Genomic DNA, 22,840 nt, shown 5'->3' with positions numbered 1-22,840 from the left:
TAACTGCTGGATGGCAGTATTCCTCCTATTGGAGGCTCACTGATTTGAAGCCCACCCAGCAGCGCGGCCAGTGGAGAAGAAGCACTTCCCTGTTTTGTTTCGACTTTAACCTAAGTAGAGGAGAACACATATTTAGAGGCATGAATATGGCAAATACTTTATTTCAAAATCTGCTCTGACCAGCATTAGCACCAACAGGGTGCTCTACACTTGATACCATCTCCAGAAGATTGTACATGATTATGCCGGGCTATAATTAAGGCTAAGAAAATCAAAAGTCAAGTCCCCAGTACCGGTTAGAATCCCAGCAGAACTCCAGGTCACAGCAACCCTGGGTCTAGCTTCCCAGGGCCCCTTGGGAATCTTGAAGTGCTACAGCGTGTAGGAGGACACTGCAAGCTTGCTTCTCACACGTAGAGACTGACTACGAGGTAGATGAGATTCCAGGTCCATCCAGCAGTGGAGAGGAGGGCCCCAAAGCAAAGTCCATTTATATCCAAGCTGAGGTGAGGGGTAGGCTCCACGCACCACATCCTTAAGATAGGAGGGAAGACTGCCACTCTCTGCCTGTGACACTGGCTCCTCGCCCAGCAGGGCATCTCTGGTTCTCCATGCTGACCCACGACTCCCACTGGTCCCTACATTATGATGGTGGATATAGAGACCCACCCCCATCGTGTCTCAACAGGTCTGCTGACAATAAGCGCACAGCAGTCTCTCAAGGGACGCCATTGCCTCTAATGGTCTCTTTCCCACACACCTGCTTAGAAGGAGGGCCCTGGTTTCCACAGGGCCTCTCCTCCCTAGGACTCAGTTCAGATGGCGTGCCCTCTCAACATTACAGGTCTACCCACAGACTCACGGTCACACTAGCTTAAAGAGGAGGCGCACACTCATTGCTTAGGAAATACAGAAATGTGGAGCTTTCTGCTCTTAAGAACGGAATCTCTGAATTATGCACAATGGTTTGGTGTCTCTGAAGAAAGATGTATGAAAGAATAAGAATTCTTGTCCACGAATGAAATAACGAGCTACAGATACGCATGGCCCTGTGCTGTTCCCGGGGTGCACACCGGGAGCAGCGGCCCTGCCAGCAAGGCAGAGGGAGGACACAGAGATCCCGGACAAGAACTGAATGCTTCAAGAACCTTGGATGTTTCTGGTGAGTTCTATGCTGTGGCTGCCTAACTCTCCCAAAGCCTGGGAAAGACTGAGCCGTGAACACTACCAGATTTAGGTTTCTAGTAACTAGATGCTGACTGTTAAAGGAGTGACCCCATGACAGCCGAGGTCGTGGAACCGTGGTTGCTGTGGTTAGTTTAGCTGGTCCTGCCCGGAGAGAGGTTCTGTGGGGCTTGGGGGTGAGAACTAACAAAGCAGAGTAGCTGATCTCAGGTGGCGGGGCCAGCCAGACTGGATGGAGTGAAAGGCATATGTACCATGAACCCCACAAACACAGGACTCCATATTACCAGAAGGACAAGAGACACTAGCTTCCTGCTGACTTCAAACAGAACTACGGCATCGGGAGTACGTCGTTGAGAACACTGCTAGCACAGCACACACAAACACCCACCATCACCCCTACAAGTACACACTCCACTTACAATTTTGTTTTGAAAATCGGAAAAAATAAAAACACCTATTCCACAGAGATGATTCAAAAGTATATACACCTGTTAGTCCAAGGGTGCGTTCCCTGGACCAGTCAGCACCATCAGAGGGCAGTGTCGGTGACTGCAACTCAGATAAAAAAAAAACCCAGTCCTTTCTGAGGCCTCGGACGAGCTCAGGATCCATTTTAAAGCATTTGTGGCAGACAGCCTTGTTCTCTAGGGTCCCTTTCTTTTCAGACAGCACCGAGTTACCTGGTTACATGTCAGTATGTTCTGCACTGCTATACAGGGATGGGATATTCCCATCAGAGGGTGTAGGAAGTTTAATTAAATGCTTCACAGGGCTTTAAAATAGTGTTAAAATGTTTTTCAAGCGCTTCCATTTCTAAACGTGACACTCTTAACGTCTGACAAACCATCAGTGACAAACTGCACTCCTCAACCCTAAGCAGGGACTTGGTTCCAGTCGCTTTCCCTGGTGCACAACTCCCTCAGAAGTGCTGCCGTGTAAGCGTGACACTGAATAGGTCTCTGCTTCCTACTGGCTGAAATTCAAAGAGCCGCCAGCCAGCTGAGGCCTCACGTCCAGTGGCATTAGCAGCCCACCAACAGCGACTTTAATTTCAGTCCAGACCTGGCCCGTGTACGCCTCACGAGCAGAGGTGGTTAGAGCAGCGTGCTGGGGAGGTTGCTGCTCTGCCAGCGCAGGCAGGTGGTCTTCGAGTGTTTGTACAGGTGGCTGGACTGACTGAACCGCTTGCCACACTTGAGGCAGGCGTACGGCTTTTCGCCCGTGTGAACTCGGATGTGCTTCTTGCAGTCTGTCAAAGTCAGAAAGGTTTTACAGCAGATTTTGCAGGCGTACTTGCGAGCCCCCTCCACCACCAAGACATTGTGCTCTGATAAGGCCTTCTTACACTTTGACAAGACGTCCGCAGAGGCCCTGGTCAGCTGCGGAGGGCCAGGCTGGGAAGGGTGGCCGTTTTCAAATGAAGTGGCCCCGTTTATCATCAGCTGGGAACTGGCAGGGTTTTCAGGGATCTGTGAGCTCCGGACAGAAGTTACGACCGGCATTTTGGGAGCTATGCGTCGGTAGTATGGAAAGTTACTGCCTCCTCCTCTTGAGGAACCCACCATTCCCCTGGAGAAGGAAGAGTGGAGACCCAAGCCAGACCTGGAAAAGTCCATCCCAAATTGTTCTCCTTGGTAGCCTGAGGTCTGCACACACGGCAGGCCCATCACCTCCTGCATAGGCCTGACAAAATGGGAGTCTGTGGGCTCACTGAATGGGTTCTCCACATGGGAACCCGGGGCCGAGGAAGGGCCACCTGCAGGCCCGGCCTCTGGACTCAACAAGTAAGGGGCCTCCCCCTCCAGCCGGCAGTCACTGGTGGTATTTGGGATGTTGTCATCGGTGCTCTGACCTGAGCTAAAGTTACTCCCCCTGCTTTTGTTGAGAAAATTTGAAATGCTGAAAGAGGTCTTATGTTCTAGATTATTTGTGACTTCTAATATGTGGATGTCCCCAACCCTGTCCGTACTGGACTGGGGATCCGAAAAGCTCCGGTCGCTGCTTTCAGGGCTGAGGTCTATCTTCTCGGCACTGACCACCACACCTTCCACTTCCACAGACTCACTGCCCTCTGCCTGGGAGGTCACATCGCTCACTTCGTCCTGAGGCTCGGGAGAGCTCAGGGGCTCGGACTTGACCACCACTCTCATGTGCTCCTTCTCCCCGAGGCCGACCTCGGAGTTTTCACACTGGAAACTGCCTTTCTCGGCCACAGCTTCTTGTTCAAAACTGGTTTCAACCTGAGTTGCACGAGAGGCAGCACTGCCATCTGACTGGCTGGGCACCTGGGCATCTTCTTGGGCACCAAAAGGCCGATCAAACAGCATAGCACTGTCTTCCTGGTTGTCAGCCATCCCATCAGGTTTAGGATTGTCCACAATCTTCAGAGAGTCTGGCGAAAAGAACTCCTCCCGGGAATGAACGCCCGAAGGCCCGCTCTCTGGAGTAACATCTGAAATGACAGCCTCATCCAAGGAGGAGCGCAGGCGCTGCCGGGCCCGCTCCTCTACAGACTGCTTGCGCTTGTGAAGGCGTCTCATGGGGAAGGGTGTCCGCTGGTCCAGGTTGCTGCGCATGGATGAGCTCATGGGGGCTGGAGGCTCCTCGCCACTCTGGCTGGAACCGAGGGCTGAGCTCACAATGCTCAGTCCCAGCTGCTGTAGCATGAAAGAGCGCTGCATGCGAGCACTCTGCTCCTGAACACGCTCACTGGGGGGAGACATGGGCAGCGTCCTTGTTGTCAGGTAATGTTTACACGCCTTAACAACCGAGTTCAGATGCAGGTGAGAGGCTGCCAATAAGACATCCATAACGTTGCTCTCCCCTAGCATGAGGGTGGAGGTGTACATCATGTCAATCAGCGCAGCAAAGGCCTCTGCTGTCACCACCTCACTATCAAGCTGGATCATGTTCATGGTTTGATCTCCCTCTGCCACGGAGAACAGAGCTCGGAAATGCGTGCTGCATGCTGCCAGCACAGAGCGGTGGGCTTTGAAATGCCTGTTCCCCACTACAATGACACAGTCACAGAGCTGGCCATGAAGTCTCTGGTAGTTCAACTGCTGAAAAATCTGCTCAAAGTGACCAGGAAAATCCATTGTCCTATAGGAAACACAAGGAAAAAAATGTTAATTCCTAACGGAGCTTAACGCAGAGCCAGTATACAGACTGCAGTAAGAACAGTGTGGGGCTGGCAAGATGGCCCAGCCAGGCAACGTTCCTGCTGACAAACTGAGTTCCATCCCTGGGTCCCAGAGAAGCAACTCCTAAAAGCCGTGATCTGACTGCTAAACACACAGCAGGCGACATGCACATATGCATACACACACAGAATAAATAAAAATGTGATTTAAGGCAATTTTAAAGCATGCTGGCCACATTTGGAGCTTTGAAAGCTTGTGATGTCTAATAATGGGCTTACATGTAAGAACTTGTCAATTAAGGAGCAAAAGTCAGTCCAGCTCAAGCTCCAGATCCAAGTACGCACATGAGATCCCTTAGCCCTTCCTGTTAACTTGCTTAGGACACTGAGGGTCTGTTGGAAAAGCCCAGTATGTGGGAGGAGGCTTATTTGCCCCACTGAAATTTGTTAGCATTCCGCATTTCCTAGAACAGCGAATGCCAAGAAATTCCAGCAGCGTTAGCAACCTTGGTGAAAGGGCAGATCAGCAGCAGAAAGGAACTCTGGCATACAGAGGGTGGCACAGGGCACTCGCTCCCACACCGCTTCCTGCAGCCTGACATCAGCACTACAGGTACTGTTGTCCGGAGGGTTGTTGTAGTAAAGGTATAAAAGCCAGGGCTGGAGAGATGGCTCAGCAGCTAAGAGCACTGACTGCTCTTTCTAAGGCCCTAGTTCACTTCCCAGCACCCACATGGTGGTTCGCAGCCACTGTAACTCCAGTTCCAGGGGACTTTGCTGACCTCTTCTGGCCTTTGGGGATATTGCGCATGTGGGTACACAGAATGTGGAGGCAAACACTCATACATGTGAAATAAAATCAAGAAAAGAAGAAAGAAAAATCAGGGCACAGCAAAAGAAAACATACGGTGACCAGTACTGACATGAGGGCTGGGACTGGGATCCCAGTGCATGTGACAAAAATGTTAACCAAGTTCAATTATGGTCACAGTGGCAAAACTCACAAATTTGCTATAAGTGCATGGATTACATGCTTAATAAGATGTTTTACAGTAATACATTACAATGCAAGAAAGCCTAATAGACTGTACTTTAAAAAAAAACAGAAAAAGAAGAGAGGCCATGAATAGGCTTAAACCAAATGTTTTCAGGAACTGTGTACAGGGCACCTACAAAACTAACCAAAATGACTGCTTGCAATATTGCTTGTGTTTGATAAATTTAATCTTCCCTTTGGGTGGCGTGTGCTACGATTTCTTTTTAAAAGAGATGGAAGTACTTACAGCCAAGACAGTAAAAGTACGTACTTTCACGTATTTGAAAGTTTTCAATAAAGCGAGTTACAAGGGAAAAAGAAGGGCCCTGTGCCTTTTAATGCTGAGTCTGGACCCAGTAAACATCTGCATACTTCCTGGAATTATTTGAAATAAGAACTTGCTTATCTCCATTTAAGAAATCACTACATTTTCTAGGGACTTTGTAGCTGCCCATTATTCCAAGTCTCCACCGCAGACCAGAGCAGAGACGTGCCCTCCCTGTGGTTAAACAAGGTTGATGATGCCAATGGGCTCTTCTGTGCCCCTCCTGCGGCTATTTTTCTTCTCAGGGGAGAAACTTCTGGCTCCTAGGACAAGGGTTTAAATGAATTAATCGCTAAGCTTAGGACAGGACATGTACACATAAGGCCTAGCATGTCCAGTACTAGAGATGAAAGAGGCCAGTAAGACAGAACTAAACTCAGAAAGAACAGACCAATGACAGACAATATAGGTACTGCTAGGAGGAAGCACCGGCAGCAGGGACAAGCACAGGCCCTGCCTCTGCCGGCGGGGAAGGGAGTGCTGAAGGTCTGCTGGGGAAGAACACTTCACGGGAAGCTGAAGCTTTAAGTCCGCACAGTCCCTCACCTCCAGCACTCCACCTCCACCTGTTCCGAGACTAGAAGACAAGCAGCCAGGCCCATACTTTCCAAGGGGACTGCTGTTTTTACAATATAGGATAACCGAAAAGCCCACTAAAAAACTCGAGTCCCAGCAAAATACATTCATCTTCAAGGCCAACCCATCCACTCAGCTGCCACAGTAGGCTTCACTCCTACAGTGACTGTGAAGGAAGAGCACACGGCCTGAGAGAATGGAACTCAAGCACACAGTGCAGAGCACCAGGGCTGGAGAGATGGCCTACTGGTCAGCACTGGCTGCTCTTCGGAGGACACAGGGTTGATCCCACCAGCTGTCTGTAGCTACGGGGGATCTGATGCCCTTTTCTGGACTCCACGGATACTGGCACATGTGTGGTATACAGACATATATGCAGATAAAATACTCATACACGTATAATGGAATAATATGATGGTGGCGGCAACGTAACAAACAGAAGAGCACAGGGAAACATCTGAAACAAACAGAAATGATATGGGGGGAAACTGAGGTTGAAAAAAACTTTAATTAATAGCCTCAAATAAGATAGCACATCCATGAAATAAGAATATCTTTTGTTTTTCTTTTTTTAAAATAAAGTTACAGGGTTTCTGTGTAGTCATTGCCATCCTGGAACTTGCTCTGTAGACCAGGCTGGCCTCAAACTTGGAGATTCGCCTGCCTCTGCCTTCAAGTGTTGGGATCAACAATATGCGTCACCACTGCCCAACTTTGTTTCTTTAATGATTGGGTTATTGTTATCTTGGTGTGTATGGTGTTTGCTGCATGTATTTCTGTGTGACACATGCATACCTGGTGCCTGTGGAGGCCAGAGGAGGCGATGGAGGGCATGGAGCTGGAGCTGCAGGTGGTTATGAGCCTCCATACGGGGGCTGGAAATTAAACGTGGATCCTCTACAAGAGCAGCTAGTGCTCTTAACCACTAAGCCATCTCTTCAGCTTCTACCCACACCCAACACCTTTTTTTAAAAAAATATTTATAAGGAAGAATGTTCTGGAAACAAGAAAGCATATGTCTATGGTGGCACATGATTTTAATCCCAGCACTGGGGAGGCTGAAACAGGAGTACTGAAAGTTCAAAGCCAGTCTGTAGGTGACAGGAGAGAAAAGAAAGGGAAGGGAGGTGAGGAAACAAAGGGGACAATCAGGTGGACAGAGAGAAAGAAAAAAGTACTGGGAATTTAAAAATGGCAAAAACTGTACAAATAGAGGTGGAAGAAAAATCACTGAGCAAACCTCAAAGTAAGAGAAAGGAAAGCAGAACTGAAGAAAAGGGGAGTAGTTCATGAAGCCTGACGCCACTTCACAAACTCGAAGACAGAGAGGGAAATGCTTGAGGAAATCATCCAGGGGCAGGTGGCACTGCTCAGAAGGTAAGGCACTCGCTACCAAGGTTGGGGATCTGAACCAGCGTGGAGAGAAATGGAAACTGTAGTTGTCCTCTGAGCTACACATGCACAAACACACAAGTAGTCAATGGTATAAAACCTTAAATTAAAAAAAAAAAGTCAGTTTAGAAGCCAGTGACAGGGTAGTAGTGGCAGTTCACAAAACATTAGGAATAACATTAGCACTAGACTCTTTCAAAGAAATATTGAAGGGTATTATTCCTTCAAAATGCTTCAGAAAAATTATTTCCAACAGAGAATTCCATCTGTAGCATGAATTCTAACTGGTCTTCAGAATAAAAGTCGGAAGTCATATATTAGGGGTAAATGCTGAAAGATCAGAGGAGCAGAGCAGCAGCCACTGAAGTTCTTACCTCTACAAAACCCTCAGATGGAAAGGGGGCAAGATCCTGTCTCCCACAAGTCCTCAGAATGCTTCAAGACTGCAATGAGCTCCTGTCTCCTCCCACCTTATATTCCTCTCTCCACCCAGCCACATCACACCTGTCTCCACCTCCCCAGTGCTGGGATTAAAGGCACATGATCCCAAGTGCTGGGATCACTTGTGTGTGAACTCTGATTCTCTTTAAGACAGATTCATCTGGTGTAGCCTAGGGTGGCTTTGAACTCACAGAGATCCATCTGCCTCTGTTTCCCAAGTGCTGGTATTAAAGGTGTGCACCACCACAGCCTGGCCTCTCTGGCTAACTAGAGGCTTAGCTCTGCACTCTGATCTTCAGGCAAACTCTGTTAGATTACAAGCAAAATATCACTACGTTTGATTTTTTTTCCCTCCCTCCTCTCCTCCCGGTGTTTCAAGACAGGGTTTTTCTGTAGCTATAGAACCCGTCCAGGAACTTGCCCTATAGACCAGGCTGGCCTCGAACTCAGAGATTCACCCGTCTCTGCCTACCAAGTGCTGGGATTAAAGGTGTGTGCCACCACCGCCAGGCTTCTATGGCTAACTGGTGGCTTAGGTTTGCACTCTGATCTTCAGGCAAGCTTTATTTGTTAAACAAACAAAATATCACTACACCACTCCTAAACTGTTATACAATTATAATGGCAAACTAAAGCCTCCAAAACCACAGAGAAACCCTGTCTCAAAAAATCAAAAAGAAAAAAAACCTCAAAAAAGCAAACTAAAGCATTTTCAGAGAAGCAGGAACACAAAGGTTATCTCCTACTTTTCTTTTTCTTTCTTTTTTTTTTTTTTTTTTTTTTTTTTTTTTGGTTTTTTGAGACAGGGTTTCTCTGTAGCTTTTGGTTCCTGTCCTGGAACTAGCTCTTGTAGACCAGGCTGGCCTCGAACTCACAGAGATCTGCCTGCCTCTGCCTCCCAAGTGCTGGGATTAAAGGCGTGTGCCACCACCACCCAGCTTCTCCTACATTTCTTGTCTCAGGAAATTACTAAAGGATGCACTTAAGCAAGCAAGAAAACAAACAAAGAACAAAGGAGCAATATAGGAAACAGAGTCACTGTAATACCCTGGCAGGAGAGAAGATGTTTTAGCGAGGCACCTGCCAGACTACTGGAACAAGAGAATTAAATTTCCCAAGCACTCTCTTGCTGGGGGAGGGAAGAAGGACGGGCCAATAAAGAGCACACTATACTCAGATCCAGGGACGGTGTAGATATGAATTCCGTTCACCCTCTGATTAAAGCTAACCTTGTGCCAGTAACCCTAGCATGGATTTGGAAGGTCTCGGGCCTCTTTATTTGTTCCTCTCCCCAGTGTGGCCATGGTGAACACATCTCCTTTCTCTGCTTCCCACTATTACTATTCTCTTTAATTGGCTTATTGGGGACAAGTGACAGAGCCTAGCTGGTTGAGACTGCCAGATCCCACGCTCTGACCCTACAAATTTGGGAAACAAACACAAGAGCAGACAAAGAGAAGACCGAAAACAGAGAACGTCAACACGGCAAGCTAGGTTGTTCACTCTGGGGCAGTTAAGTTGAAGTATTCTTCCCAAGGGAGTGAAAGGAATGGATTGCTCTATGTGCCTGAATGTCAAGAATCGAGCAGTTTCACATCATTGAAAACAAGGCACAGGTGGGGACTGGAGAGCTGGCTCAGCACTAAGAGTATTTGCTCTTCTTCCAGAGGATCCAAATTCACTTCCAGCACCCACATGGAATAGCTCACAACTGCCTGTAACTATAGCTCCAGGGAATCTGACACCCTCTTCTGACCACCTATGGCACACACATGTATGCATAAAGTTAAAAATAAAGTCTTTTACAAAAAGAAAATACAAGCATTTTAAAATTTTTTAAATGAGGCAGTGTTCTGGGGAGAAGGCAGCTACCCAGTAGTACACAGTGCTTTTTTTTGTTTGTTTGTTTTTCAAGACAGGGTTTCTCTGTTGTAGCTTTGGAACCTTTCCTAGAACTAGCTCTGTAGACCAGGCTGGCCTCAAACTCAGAGATCCCACCTGCCTCTGCCTCCAAAGTGCTGGGATTAAAGGTATGCGCCACCGTCCAGTGAGATGTTGTTCTTACAGCAGCATTAGTTTCATTCCTGGCCACATACTGGGCAGCTCCAAACCACCTGCAACTCCAGCTCCAGGAGATCCGAAGCCTTCTCTGGGCCTCACCAGGAATGCACATGCATGCACATAAATAAGGTTGGGAGCTCACCCTCGGAAGATAGTGCTTTACATGCAAGCAGCCCGTCCAAACCACTCAAGGAAGCGGGGAAAGGCTCATGTTGTGAAACAGACTTCAGAATAGGATTGATCTGGATTTATATGGCTGGAGGTACAGCAATCTGTCACTTGGTGCCTCTGACCCACAGTGCAGTGTACAGTACACTTACTATCTGCAGAAACAGATTTTTAGTATTGTCAAAACTAAATATAATAAAGAAAATGTAGGGGGCTGGAGAGATGGCTCAGAGGTTAAGAGCATTGCCTGCTCTTCCAAAGGTCCTGAGTTCAATTCCCAGCAACCACATGGTGGCTCACAACCATCTGTAATGGGGTCTAGTGCCCTCCTCTGGCCTGCAGGCATACACACAGACAGAATATTGTATACATAATAAATAAGTAAATAAATATTTAAAAAAATAAAGAAAATGTAATAACACCATACATTAGCACGAATACTCAAAAACAGGCCGTTTTCTCTATAGATTGGCTTCCTTAATAATGTTTTATTTAGTCCAATAAAACACCTGCTCAAATCTTAGGGGAATAAGCCAGCTAGTAATACATTTACAACTATTTGATTTGTATGGTGGCATACTCACAAGCTTTTCAAGAACATAATTCATAAAGAAGAGCACACCCATATTCAAATATTATCCACATCAGCTGATTTCCTGCTTGCCTGACCCGCGAGGCTGTACACAGGACGAATCTTAAGCTTCTAAGGAATTCTTAACATTTACTTAAAGCTGGGGGTAAAATCCTGTCAGGAACAGAGCACTAAAGAGCACCTTCCTCCAGTTTTATAGAGAAGGTAGAGGAGAAAATGCATTTCAGAGAAGAAAACCAAAGAGCTTCCACTGCAGCAGTGTACAGGTCTTTTTTTAAATTTATTTAACTTATTATATCATCATCAGTGTGTGAGAGTCATCCCCCCTGCGTGAGCCTGTGCAGAGCAGAGAGGACAACTCCCAGGGCAGTACCGTCCCTCCACAGGTGGGTTCCAGGATGGACTTCAGTTCACTAGGTTTGCACGGGGAGCACTGGTCAGACAACTAGACACTGGACATGGCTCCTAGTCGGGCCCAGCGGAGCCATGATCACCCAGCCATGCTGGACGGCAGAGCAGAAGCAGGGACGGCTGCTTCTGGTGGGCCTGGAACTAGACCTGCCAGGAGGACGGCATCTCTCCAGCTCTCGTCAGAGCCCATCACCAGCTGAAGGCGAGTGTGAGTGCAGCTGAGAAGGCAGCCCACGCCAAAGCCGCTATCGTGGCTTTGCCACCTTGTTTTCCGGAGTCCTTGGGGTGAACGGACCTGAAACTGTACCTGAGCTTGAGTGAAAGAATGTCATCCGTCCCCCTAGTTAGAGTCCTAGCACAACCTCAAATTTCTTCCTCCTAAAGCGGTTTACTGAGAACAGAAGCTGTTCCCTGCAACGCCCTAGTGACTGATAAGTAGTATAATAACCAATTACTTTGAATGAACTCTGGCTGTATCTAAATGAGACAAAACAGCATAACTACTCCATAATCAGTTTTCTGAGGTCAACAACTAACTCTAAAATCAGTCAAAATAGAGACAGAATATGTCTCCAAACATGCCAAATAAAGGCCAAGCCTACGTGTGAAAGATTTCCAAACTGGAAAGTCCCTCAGCCCTCAGCTTTATGTGAAATGTGAGTGTTTCTCATCCCAGAGTAAGATGGCAATGGCAGCTCTAGGTGAGGGAGGGCAAAGGTGGCTGCCTACCTGAGGTACCTTGGCAGCTGCACCAGGAGCCCAGGAAAGCAGCACAGAGCCATGCTGTGGAGGGTGACACAGCCCTACAGCATCTGGAGCCACATACACATCTGCTATAGAAACCTACCCATCTAATGGTCTCTGTGTGTTTGCATGTTCAGGTGAGTACAAGTGTGTGGAGGCCTCAGGAGCCAGTCACCCTGATTTATGAGACAGGGTCTCTCACTTGGGCTGGCCAGCCAGTGGCCCCCAACTGTCTCCACCTCCCCAGTGCTGGGCTACAGCCACGTGCTACTATATTAGCTTTTATTTTTGATGTGAGTTCTGGGGAGCACACTCAGTCCCACACTTGCATGGCTAGCACTTTACCGATGGAGCTATGGCCCTAGTACCACCTACTATTTTTAGTGCTTACCGTGTTCAAGGTAAAATGCTGCATGATACAGATTTACATGGTGGGGTGCTAACAGTCAGGTGATTAGTGGAACGGAGACACACACAACTGAGCATTTTACCGAGTAGGAAGCAGTGTAACCCTCTTCTAGTGTGCAGGCAGAACACTGTATATATAATAAATAAATAAAATATATTTTTAAAAAGTTTAAGGTCATTCTCTAATACACGAGGCCAACCTGGACTACATGTGATCCTGCCTCAAAGGGGGAAAGAAGGGAGGCAAGACGGATCTGCAGGTAAAAGCGCTTGATGTGCAAACTGGACAATCAGGGTTCAATTCCTGGAACCCACGTAAAGGGGAGGGAGAGAACAGACCCCTGAAAGCTGTCGTCTGGCCTCCACAGCTGCACAACAGTGCGCACACGTACACACAAATAGCTTTTGCTGCATTTTATTCCTAACAGAGAATTACTTCTTGCTGGGCTGTAGTGGCATTTCATTTGTATTGTAATAAATAAAGCTCGCCTGAAGATCAGAGAGGAAAACAGTCCCACTGGTCAGCCTTACAGACCAGGCAATGATAACACACACCTTTAATACCACAGTAGTCACACTAGTTACCATAGAAACCGGCATGTCTTTAATGCCAGCGGTGCATGCCTTTAATCCCAGTCAGAGAGAGGATTATAAAACGGGAGAAAACAGCTCTAAATCTCAGTCTCATCCTTAGATTCTTGGAGGTAGGATTGCCATTTCAGAATGGCTGGCTGTTTTGCTTTTCTGACCTTCAGGCTGAACCCATATTTCTCTCTCTGAGTTTTTATTAATCGAGCATTACTGGGCACTATGGCATACACCTATGATTCTAGTAGTTACCAGGCAGAAGGCACAAGGTTGGCAACAAGGTCAATACCAACCTGATCTACACAGCAAGCTCAGGCCACCCAGAGTTACCTTGTCTCAAAATAAGGAAATAAAAGTAAAGGAAGAAATTCTGTTTTGTTTTTTGAGATGGGGTTTCTCTGTGTAGTCCTGACCTCACTCTGTAGACCAGGCTGACCTTGAACTCAGATCCACCTGTAGTCTGAGTAGGGATTAAAAGTGTACACCACTACAAGATCTGTCCGGAATTTTATTTCTTAAGGGGGGAGGGTTCTTAAGAAGAAAGCAATGCCTAAGCATCAGGGACTTTGATATTTATAGTACTGACGAACAGCCCAATCACTGGCCTAACGGACTCCATTCTGTCCCTCTCTTACTTTTGTCCTCTCTACCTTTTTGTTCTGCAGTTACCTTGGATTCTAGGAATACAACAGATGAAAAATCATCTTTAGGACAGGGATGTAGAACTAACCCCATCAATGCTAACCTGGCAGAAAAAGTTATCCCCATCATGAAATCAACCCCAGATGGGAACAAATTACCCCAAGATGGGAATGGGGCCACTGACCTGACCAGAATGACCTATCAGCTCTATAGGCCTTGCAAACCTTTTGTCTCAGTCTGCTTCCCCTTCCAACAAAGCTGACACAGACCTGAGATTACTGAACCTGCGTGCCCCACCCAATGTGATCACAGTGGCTAAAGCTGCTGTCCAACCTTCACCAATGCTGTCTTTGATCGGCATGTTGAGCCAGGTGGCTGAGATTAGCCCAATGGGACTCCTAGAGGACATTTGCCCTAAAGCTCTGTTAATAGTCCCTTACCAGTAGGCAAAATAGAGGAGCAAAAGGAGTTAATTTCTTATACTGGATTTACTTTCAAAGCAGTGTGAGTCACTTCTGAAAGTTAGTGTTCAGAACTTGACCACACAGAATTGCTTCTGCCCCTCTGTTTGATACAGAATACAATGTATGCAGCTTACTACATGTGTTGAGGGTTTGTGTGAGTGTGTGTACCCTTTCTGGGGGGAGGAAAGAGCAGGCTTTGGCGTCCGCCATCTCCCCAGAGTAGAGACTAAATAATAAAACAGGGCTACAAAAGGTGAGCACCTCACAGTTTCAAAGAAATGGCTGAGTTGATTGTAAATTATAACTGAATAATTAAGATGTATTGAAAAATCAATTACACCATGTTAACAATATCATATACGGGAAAAACAGGAAGCAATTCACTCTACTCATTTTAAATTTAAGAAGCTGACTATAAAGGATTTGTTTTATTGAGTATAAAAAAGCAATAGATTATCATGTATAATTTCCAAAAAGCACACCACTATTTAATCACGCATTAAAGTTTGTAAAGCAAACAGTTTGTTAATTTCCATTTATATAAGAGAGAACCCCACTCCTAATAAGCTCTTCTTAGTAACAAGTTCCTCGCGAGCACAAAGGCAAATTTGTAAAATTCACTGATTACAATGAACTAATTCAGGGCAGGCCTTTTAATTGCCCCACATTTTAGTAAGTCTAAAACGTCAGTGGTTATAAACTGCATTACTTTGTGTAACATAAGAAAAGAAAAAAAGCTGTTGATTTTTTCTCTTTGTTTTTTGAGACAAGGTCTCCTGCCCCAGTGTCCAGAGGGCTGGAATTGAAGGTGTAAGCCACCATACTTGACTAAATATTATCAACTAAGCTATAACAAGCTTACTTATATTATCTTATCTTCAAAGAAAGTAAAATGTAATAAAACTAGTTTTAGGGCTGGAGAGATGGCTCAGTGGTTAAGAGCACTGGCTGCTCTTTCAGAGGACCCACGTTCAGTTCCCAGCACCCGCATGGCAGCTCACAACTGCCTGTAAGTCCAGTTCCAGGGGATCTAACACCTTCATATAGACGTACACGTAGGCAAAACACCAATGCACATAAAGTAAAAATAAATTATTTTTTAAAAAGCTAGTTTTAGAGTCGAGGAACTACTGGAATCAAAACATATTCAAATGTATTAGGAGATCAAAGGGGAAATTATCTACAGATAAATAAGCTTGAACACTAAGAACCTACCATCTCTTCTGTGTACCATCAAGCCAGTGCGCCAACATAATTCCTAATCTGTATAGGCCAATGCAAAAGCTTCTGAAAGAATCCCCCTTATTATTTGATATGTGTGGGTGTTTTGCCTGCAAGCGTGTCTGTGCACCGTGAGCATGAGGAGGCCAGAAGAGGGCACTGAACCCTTGGGACTGCAGTTACAGACAAATGTGAGCTGCCATGTAAGTGCTGAGACCCAACTCTGGTCCTCTGGAAGAACAGGCAGCCTCCAGTTCCCAGAATGATAGTAAAGAAAATCAAAAGCACCCCAGGAAGCTGTGAAGACCAGGGGTTTCTCTTGAGCATGTGAGAAGTTCACTTGAGACAGACGAGAGGAGCAGTCTAGTTACAGTCCGTCTCACAGGCTACACTGAGGAAGTCAGCCTACAGCAGACAGCACCCCTATTTAATAAAGAGCCAGGACACTAGGAGACAAATCATGTGCTCCAGACTGACAGAGGGAAAACGTATTCATGGTGAATTTACATTCTGAAACGTTAGTTGACTCAGTTCAGTTGAAAGCTGACATGGAATCTCTATTTTAGATTCCTTTCCCCCCCTTTCTTAGGAGAACTGGAGGCAGACTCAAGATTCGGTCAATCCCAGAGACCTTTTGTCAGCCTCACTGCTGTGTGACACTCTGTTTGTGGTCTGAGATCATAGGGCAGAGCTAGCCACTAGTAGTCAACCAGAGAGGCCAGGCAGTGGTGGCACACACCTTTAATCCCAGCACTTGGGGGGGGGCAGGGGCGGACAGGGAGATCAGGAGTTCAAGGCCACCAGAGACTGACTTATTCTAAAAGAGAAACAGAGCCAGGGGCTGGTGGCTCACGCCTTTGATCCCAGCATCAAGAAGTGAAGACAGCAATATAAGGCAGGTGGAGACAGGATCTCTCCCCCATTCAGTCTGAGAATTCATAGAACAGGAGCCACCATTTGGTCTGAGATTTCGTCGAGGTAAGAAGTGACTCTGGCTGCTTGGTCTGCCTGTCTTTCAGTTTTCACCCCCTAATATCTGACTCCGGGATTTTATTTAATGAGACCGACAGGGCCCATAGGCATGGATGGGTTCATTCTACCTGACTAAAGGTCAGAGAGTTGGAACTTACTTCTGTTTCCTCAAGGTTATCAACAGTTCAGATAACAGGTGTGGTTAATATCCAGACTTGGTATTTCAGGAATTAAGAAGTAGATCTGTTTCTACCTCAAACAAAAGTCTAAGGATCCAACTAGGCTCCTACTCCCTTAGGGAGATATCTATGGATTCCACCCGGGGAGTAATGTGCTTAAAGAATGTTTTGGTCTAAGGTTTTGTCTTGTTTGGCAACAGAATGTTTAACTAAGAAGGTAACCCGTAATCTGCTCATTCTTTGTATCACGCTAATGCAGTTTTTAATCTTACTCCTACTTTGGGGTCGGGATATTTAAGCAAATGGAAATTAAACGCGGGCAATTTCAGTATTCACTGGACCGCCCTCCTGATGTGATCTCGTTTCTTTTTATTATTTTCACTTGCTTCTCTTTATTTATTTTTCTAATCCTCATGCCCCTACTCTGGTAAGAGGTATCCTTGTCGAAGCTGGTCTCCGACATAAGACTAATTGGATGAATACAGGGTGTTTTTTCTAAGTCTCTAATAAAATCAATGCTAAAAGCTTTAAATACTGACGCACATGCATTTTGCTATTCAATTTTTTAAATCCTTCACTTGGATAGTCTCAAACAGTCCCTTCTGAACACACCGGCCCCTAAAATTTGGAAAATGCCCCACCTATAAAATGCTTTCCTCCAAATCTCAATACTCATCAATTCAGCAAAATTTGAGTAGAGACACATTAATTACCCAGAATAAAAATGGCCAGCACCCCCAAATGTCAGAAAGTTATTTTGGTTTTGTTTTTCACACAATCTTTAGGGAGGAAAAAAAAGCAAATCTTCACAAAGCAGACTGTCTGAAAAGTCTTGGTCCATTTAGTTAGCAAAACCCAAAAGCCCAGAATGCGCCTTTATCTGTTAACCTTACCTGGCAAGTCACCAAGTCTGCAGCAGGGGGCCAGGTCTGTCTGTCTTCCCAAGCTTGCTGAGATTTCCACAAGGGTTAAAACAAGCAGCAGAAGTCCTTCCTTTAGTTTAGGGGCTTTTCTCTAAAGTTTCTCTCCTTTGTCCATCTGTCTTCTCTCTCTCCCCAACTTTAGTTTACTGCCAACCACGAGACTTTTTGGCAATGAAAACAAAAATCTCTAGTAAACAGTGAAGTGCCCGGTCCACCTTTTAAAATAATCTAAAGAACAACATCTCATACAAAAACAGATCACGAATGCTTAAGGCACAGAATTTGCTTAACGTCCTACTGCAACGCAACAGTACAAGAATGCACTGTGGAAAGATGTTTGTTTCAAGCCTTGAAAGTGACGACTTTGTTTTATTAACTTAAGGACAGGACCTTGCTGAGCCTTTAAACTAAAAATTTCCTCCAAATTAAAGAACCAAAATGTGGCTCCTACAGTGTCCTCCACTAAGCTAGGACAGAGACTCACCATAGTGAGCGGCACTTTAGAAAAACAAAACAAACAAAAAAACCTAACCTCCAAGCCACCTTAACACACTGCCTTATTTATTTCTGTTGTTATGTGCAAAGTCGTCGGTCCCCAGGGAGGGAAGATGGGACGACTGTCTCTTACCACCGCATCTCACAACTCCTCGCACGAAGCCTGGAAGAAGTGGGCATTCAATAAATGCCTACTAAACACTTTTGTCTAACAAGTTAGGGCATTCCTAAACGCTGACTCCACCCCTGTAGTCGGCCGCGGGATCCCCAATCCAGACCGCTGTGGCCTTGCTCTGATGAAACCAAACCTCCTCGTTCAGAAGGACCCAGGACAGGGGCGAGAGAGCTACTCGCCTCCATCCCGCAGGGCAGCCGCTCCTCGGCTCATCCCGCCAGGATGCAGATCGGGAACCTGTTCCCGCAGCATCCCGGGAAGCTCCATCTCCAGCGGGAGATCCGCAGGGCACCGGCCCCTGCCCCACCCCGCACAGACAGCCGGGCGTCGGGACACGGGGGACGCCTGCGCACAAGATCCCGGCTCCCACTCGCCTGGCCCTCCGAGGCGAAGGGTAACAATACCCCTCAGCAGCAAGACAGGGTGGACCAGCGGCACCGGGACGTGTCTGCGCGCTCCCCCAGCCTCTGCGCGCTCCCGGGGCTCAACCGCCTGCACGAGAGCGCGCCGCGCGCCCGCGAGCCGAGGCCACTAGCGGCTAGGGTCGCCTCACCTGAGTCGGGCTCCGCCCCCCTTCTCCGCGCAGGAGGAGGCGGTGACCCTCCTCCGCTCGGACCGACCCTGTGGAAGGAGGCGGGAAGGTCCAGCCTGGCTTCCCCGGCAGTGACTTCCGCCCGCCCCGCCCCGCCCCGCCCCCGAGCCCGCCCCGCCTCTCGCTCCCGGCTCCTTCTGCCGGTTCGCGCGGTTCTTTGCGAAACCGACGACGGCCAAGAGTAAACGGATGTGAGGTGTACATAGCCCCGCCCTCATAACCCGCCCGTGGCCAATCAGGAGGAGGGAGGGCGGTGCCACGGCAAGGAGCGACGTCTGAAAAGTCTGACCAATCCGAGGCTCCAGGAACGGGGCTGTGTTTACTACCAAAGGGTCCGTGAGCGCTCTGACCAATCACGGTTTGCCTTACAAAGAGTGAAATCGTTGTCCAAGGCCTTCGAAGGCGTGATTTATCACTAAGCAACACCAGGTTTGAACTGTAGCGAAGCGGCTTTGCATCACACCCAATCAAAACCCAGCATGGATAGGAAAGGTAGGGCTTTCCGTCTAGTTGAGCCAATCGCAATGAAGACTGCCAGCCCTGTGTCCGTCCATTGGCTGGTGCTGACAGCTTTCCCACCCTGGTCCGGCAGTGATCCTGGCGTCTGAAGCTGGTCTCACCGGGGGCTCTCTGCGCAGTGCCCTCGATGTTGTTCCCAACTTGTAAATTGAGGGAGAAGAAGAAACACGAAGTCCCAGGACGCCATTTGAGTCGAATGGAACCCAAATGCAAGCTTCACAATGAGTAGGAAACGCTACCCAATGGCCGCTTGGCGGGCCGTCGCCCGCGTCTCGTCTCGGTTGCCCGGTTATCGCTGGCTGGTCCCAGCTCCAAGGCTGACGCAGGCCCGCCCGCCACTGCGTGGGCTCCGGAACCAAGCTTTCAGTCGCCACCACCTTAAAACTGCGGGTTCAGCCCTCCTAGCGTTGCAAGAGTCTGCAGGACCCGGTGGGGAAGGGGAGGCCCGCGGCCACCCCTGTCTCTCGGGTCACTGTCCCGCAAATCTGTACTAGAGACAAAGAGGCTGACGAGTACCGCCGGGCTGTGACCGCGGTGACCGCAGGAGGCGGCGCAAGCGGCTAAGCACACCTTCAGAACCGTGCAATACCACGCGTGACGAGTCCCTTCCGACGTGACCTCCTGGAAGCGTCGGCCTGTGTGTTTAGTTCTTTGAGACCTTGATGAAGTATGGTCAATTCTTAACATTTTATAATTCTTATACATGTACATGTACACCATCGAGCAGCAAAATACATGTCCTAGATTGCTTTTTCTGTTGCTTTGATAAAACACTGACCAAAGGCAGTTTGGGGGAGGAAAGGGTTTATGGGCTTACACTCAGATCACTGTCTTTGCGGGAAGTTATGGAGGGAACCCAAACAGAAACCATAGACCAACGCTGCCTCCAGGCTTCGGCTCAGCTATCTTTCTTGTGCAGCTCAGTACTTAGGGATGGTAAGGCCCACAGGGGGTGGCCCCTTCTAAATCAGTTAGTAAGCAATCTAGACAATGCTAGACAGACTTACCCACAGTCTAATCTGTTGTAGACAATTCTTCAGTTGGGACTCCCAAGTGACTAAAATACAAATTAAGGCAATATGGAATTGTGACTATAAATCAGACTAATGAGAAAGCCTTTCGCTGATGTGGATCTTAAGGTAATTCTGTAACCTAGAGAATATTTCGTATCATCCAATTGGCTAAAAAGAAAACAACTTGTAAATCAGGTCCCTTCCTGTTATCATTGATGCTCTATTTGAAGAAAGACCTCAAAATGTAAAGTACACATGCTCTTCTTGCCAGCGATTTCTTTCTAAAAACACAGACAACTGAAATATAGAAACTATGGAAAGTATAGCTGAAAGAAGAAAAGGATACGATCTAAATATGTGTGTAGGGTTTTTAGTATTGGTGTATGAGTACAATCCCTTCCCCCTCACTAGTGAACCCATGAACATAAACAGTAACCCCCCACCCACCCCCACCTCCCGGCGCCACAATGGGTTTAACCCTCTGTAACAAACACAGAGCTCTGGAAGCAGGCGCAAGAGAGCCAGAAGTTTGAGGCCTTCCCGGCTACAGAGCGAGATTTTTGTCTCAAAAGACCAAGAGTTACCTGGAAGGTTTAACTCAGTGGTAGGATGTTGCCAAACATGCACTTGACTCCGTCCCTAGCACCCCAAAATAAATAAGAACAATAACCTGTACTGGGGGCTGGGACTGGAACTTGTATAGCTCAATGATAGAAAACCTTCGATCCTGGCTCTCTGGAGGCAGAGGCAGGTGAGCTCTGTGTTCCAGGCTAGCCTGGACTACATAGTGAATTCCAGGGCAGCGGGTCTACATAGTGAGTCTCTATATCCAAAAAAAGAAAAAAAGAAAGAAAGAAAGAAAGGAAGAAAGAAAGAAAGAAAGAAAGAAAGAAAGAAAGAAAGAAAAAACTTTCAAGAAAAGTCTGGGCATGTAGTTGAGTGGAGAACTCTTACCTGGCAAGATGAAGCCCTGGGTTCAATGCTTCCATGGGGCAGGGGTGGGGATGGGCCCACAGAAAACACAGAAGAGACAACTCACAGAAAGAACATCAGGTAACTCACAAATCTATCAAAGATTCTCCATCAATCTCATACAAAAAAAAACCCCACAATATAGGGCTAGAGAGATGGCTTAGTTAAGAGCACTTGCTGCTCACCTTCTGAGAGGAGCAAGATTCAATTCACAGTACCTATATGGCAATTCACAGCTGTCTGTAACTCCGGTTCCAGGGGAATCTGAAGGCCTCACACCAATGTACGTTTAAAAAAAAAAACAAAAAAAAAACCCCACACAAACAAAAAAACTAACCAAAAGATATTTGGTTTTGAATTGTTAGCTAAAATCCTGAGCTGGGTGTGGTATTGCTGGCCTGCAGTTCCAACAATCTGAAAGTAAAAGCAGGAGAATCGGAAGTACAAGTCCAGCTTGGGCAACAGGAGATCAAAGAAAGAAGGGGGGACGGAGGGAAGAAGGGAAGGAAGGAGGGAGAGAGGAATGAAGGGGAAAAATGAAAGAAGGGGAGAAAAATTGCTAAGTTTTCTTTGCAAAATGATCACCAGAATAATGCAGATAATAGTGAAAATTTTGGAAATTGTGCAAATGTTCACATATGGGTTTGACTGTATTAATTTCAGCTGACTGTCATATGAGATTTGGAGAAAGCATTTACAAGGTATTCTCTCTCTCTCTCTCTCTCTCTCTCTCTCTCTCTCTCTCTTTCTCTCTCTCTCTCTTTCTCTTTCTCTCTCTCAGGTTCTCATAAGCCCAGCTTGTCTTGAACTTCTGATTCCCCTACTCCCACACCATAGAACTGAGATTACAGGTATAGCCACTGTATACAGTACAATTTTTTTTTTTCGTTTTTCGAGACAGGGTTTCTCTGTGGTTCTGGAGCTGTATACAGTACAATTTAAAAAAATTTTGATGTATCTTTATTTTTTTGAAAATTTCATACATGTATACAATTTATCCTGAGCCTATCCTGACTTCTCCCTCCCCTGACTCCCCCAGGGAGTTAACTCCCTCATCTCATCTCCTAGCATGTTCTCCTTTATAATTGCTTCCTTTTTCATAAGCCACTGAGTCCAACATGCACAGGGCTGTGGGATCATCAACTGGACTTGGGGAACCTACCAGTGGCCATAATCCTAAAGGAAAGTGACTCTCCCTTCCTTCCCCTCTCTTCCCCTTAGCAGTCGATCAACTGCCAGTAGCTCCTCAGACTTGGGGCCCCTTCCCCACTCAAGGCTGGATTTTTTTTAAAACTTTTTTTAAGGATAGAGTCTAACTCTATAACCCTAGATGGCCTGGAGCTCTCTATGTAAACCAGGCTGACCAATATCTAGTAACTATTTCCAGGCACTGAGATTTTTATCTAATAACCCATCTTCTAGAAGCAGCATTGTTCCTAGTGTGGGCCCTTTCTGTTCAACTTCTTTAAAAGAAGAGGAGGAGGGGTGGAGGAGAAGAAGAAGGAGGAGGAGGAAGAGGAGAAGGAGAAGAAGAAGAAGAAGAAGAAGAAGAAGAAGAAGAAGAAGAAGAAGAAGAAGAAGAAGAAGAAGAAGCATTCTGT

The 22,840-nt window shown here is 46.9% G+C and overlaps 1 protein-coding gene across 2 annotated transcripts; it reads right to left on the bottom strand.

The window, feature by feature from the left end:
- Window positions 1-145: 145 nt before the first annotated feature.
- Zbtb5 (zinc finger and BTB domain containing 5) lies at window positions 146-18,802 on the bottom strand. 2 transcript variants are annotated; one of them, XM_075967305.1, is made up of 3 exons: window positions 18,697-18,787; window positions 17,444-17,634; window positions 146-4,290 (listed from the first exon to the last, which is right to left on the bottom strand). In XM_075967305.1, exon 3 carries the CDS (start codon window positions 4,284-4,286, stop codon window positions 2,283-2,285), a length of 2,004 nt encoding a protein of 667 aa, XP_075823420.1. In that variant the 5' UTR covers window positions 4,287-4,290; window positions 17,444-17,634; window positions 18,697-18,787; the 3' UTR covers window positions 146-2,282. The 2 variants fall into 2 exon arrangements, with proteins under 2 accessions (XP_075823420.1, XP_075823421.1); XM_075967306.1 differs by lacking the exon at window positions 17,444-17,634 and having other exon boundaries at window positions 18,697-18,802.
- Window positions 18,803-22,840: the final 4,038 nt, after the last annotated feature.

This window comes from Microtus pennsylvanicus, chromosome 3 (genome assembly GCF_037038515.1).
Source record: "Microtus pennsylvanicus isolate mMicPen1 chromosome 3, mMicPen1.hap1, whole genome shotgun sequence".
Classification (NCBI taxonomy): Eukaryota; Metazoa; Chordata; class Mammalia; order Rodentia; family Cricetidae; genus Microtus; species Microtus pennsylvanicus.
This window is presented reverse-complemented; position numbering and strand designations above follow the sequence as displayed.

Excerpts from the sequence above, each read along its gene's own strand:
- Zbtb5 (XM_075967306.1), bottom strand. The coding sequence starts at position 4,286 with ATGGATTTTCCTGGTCACTTTGAGCAGATTTTTCAGCAGTTGAACTAC.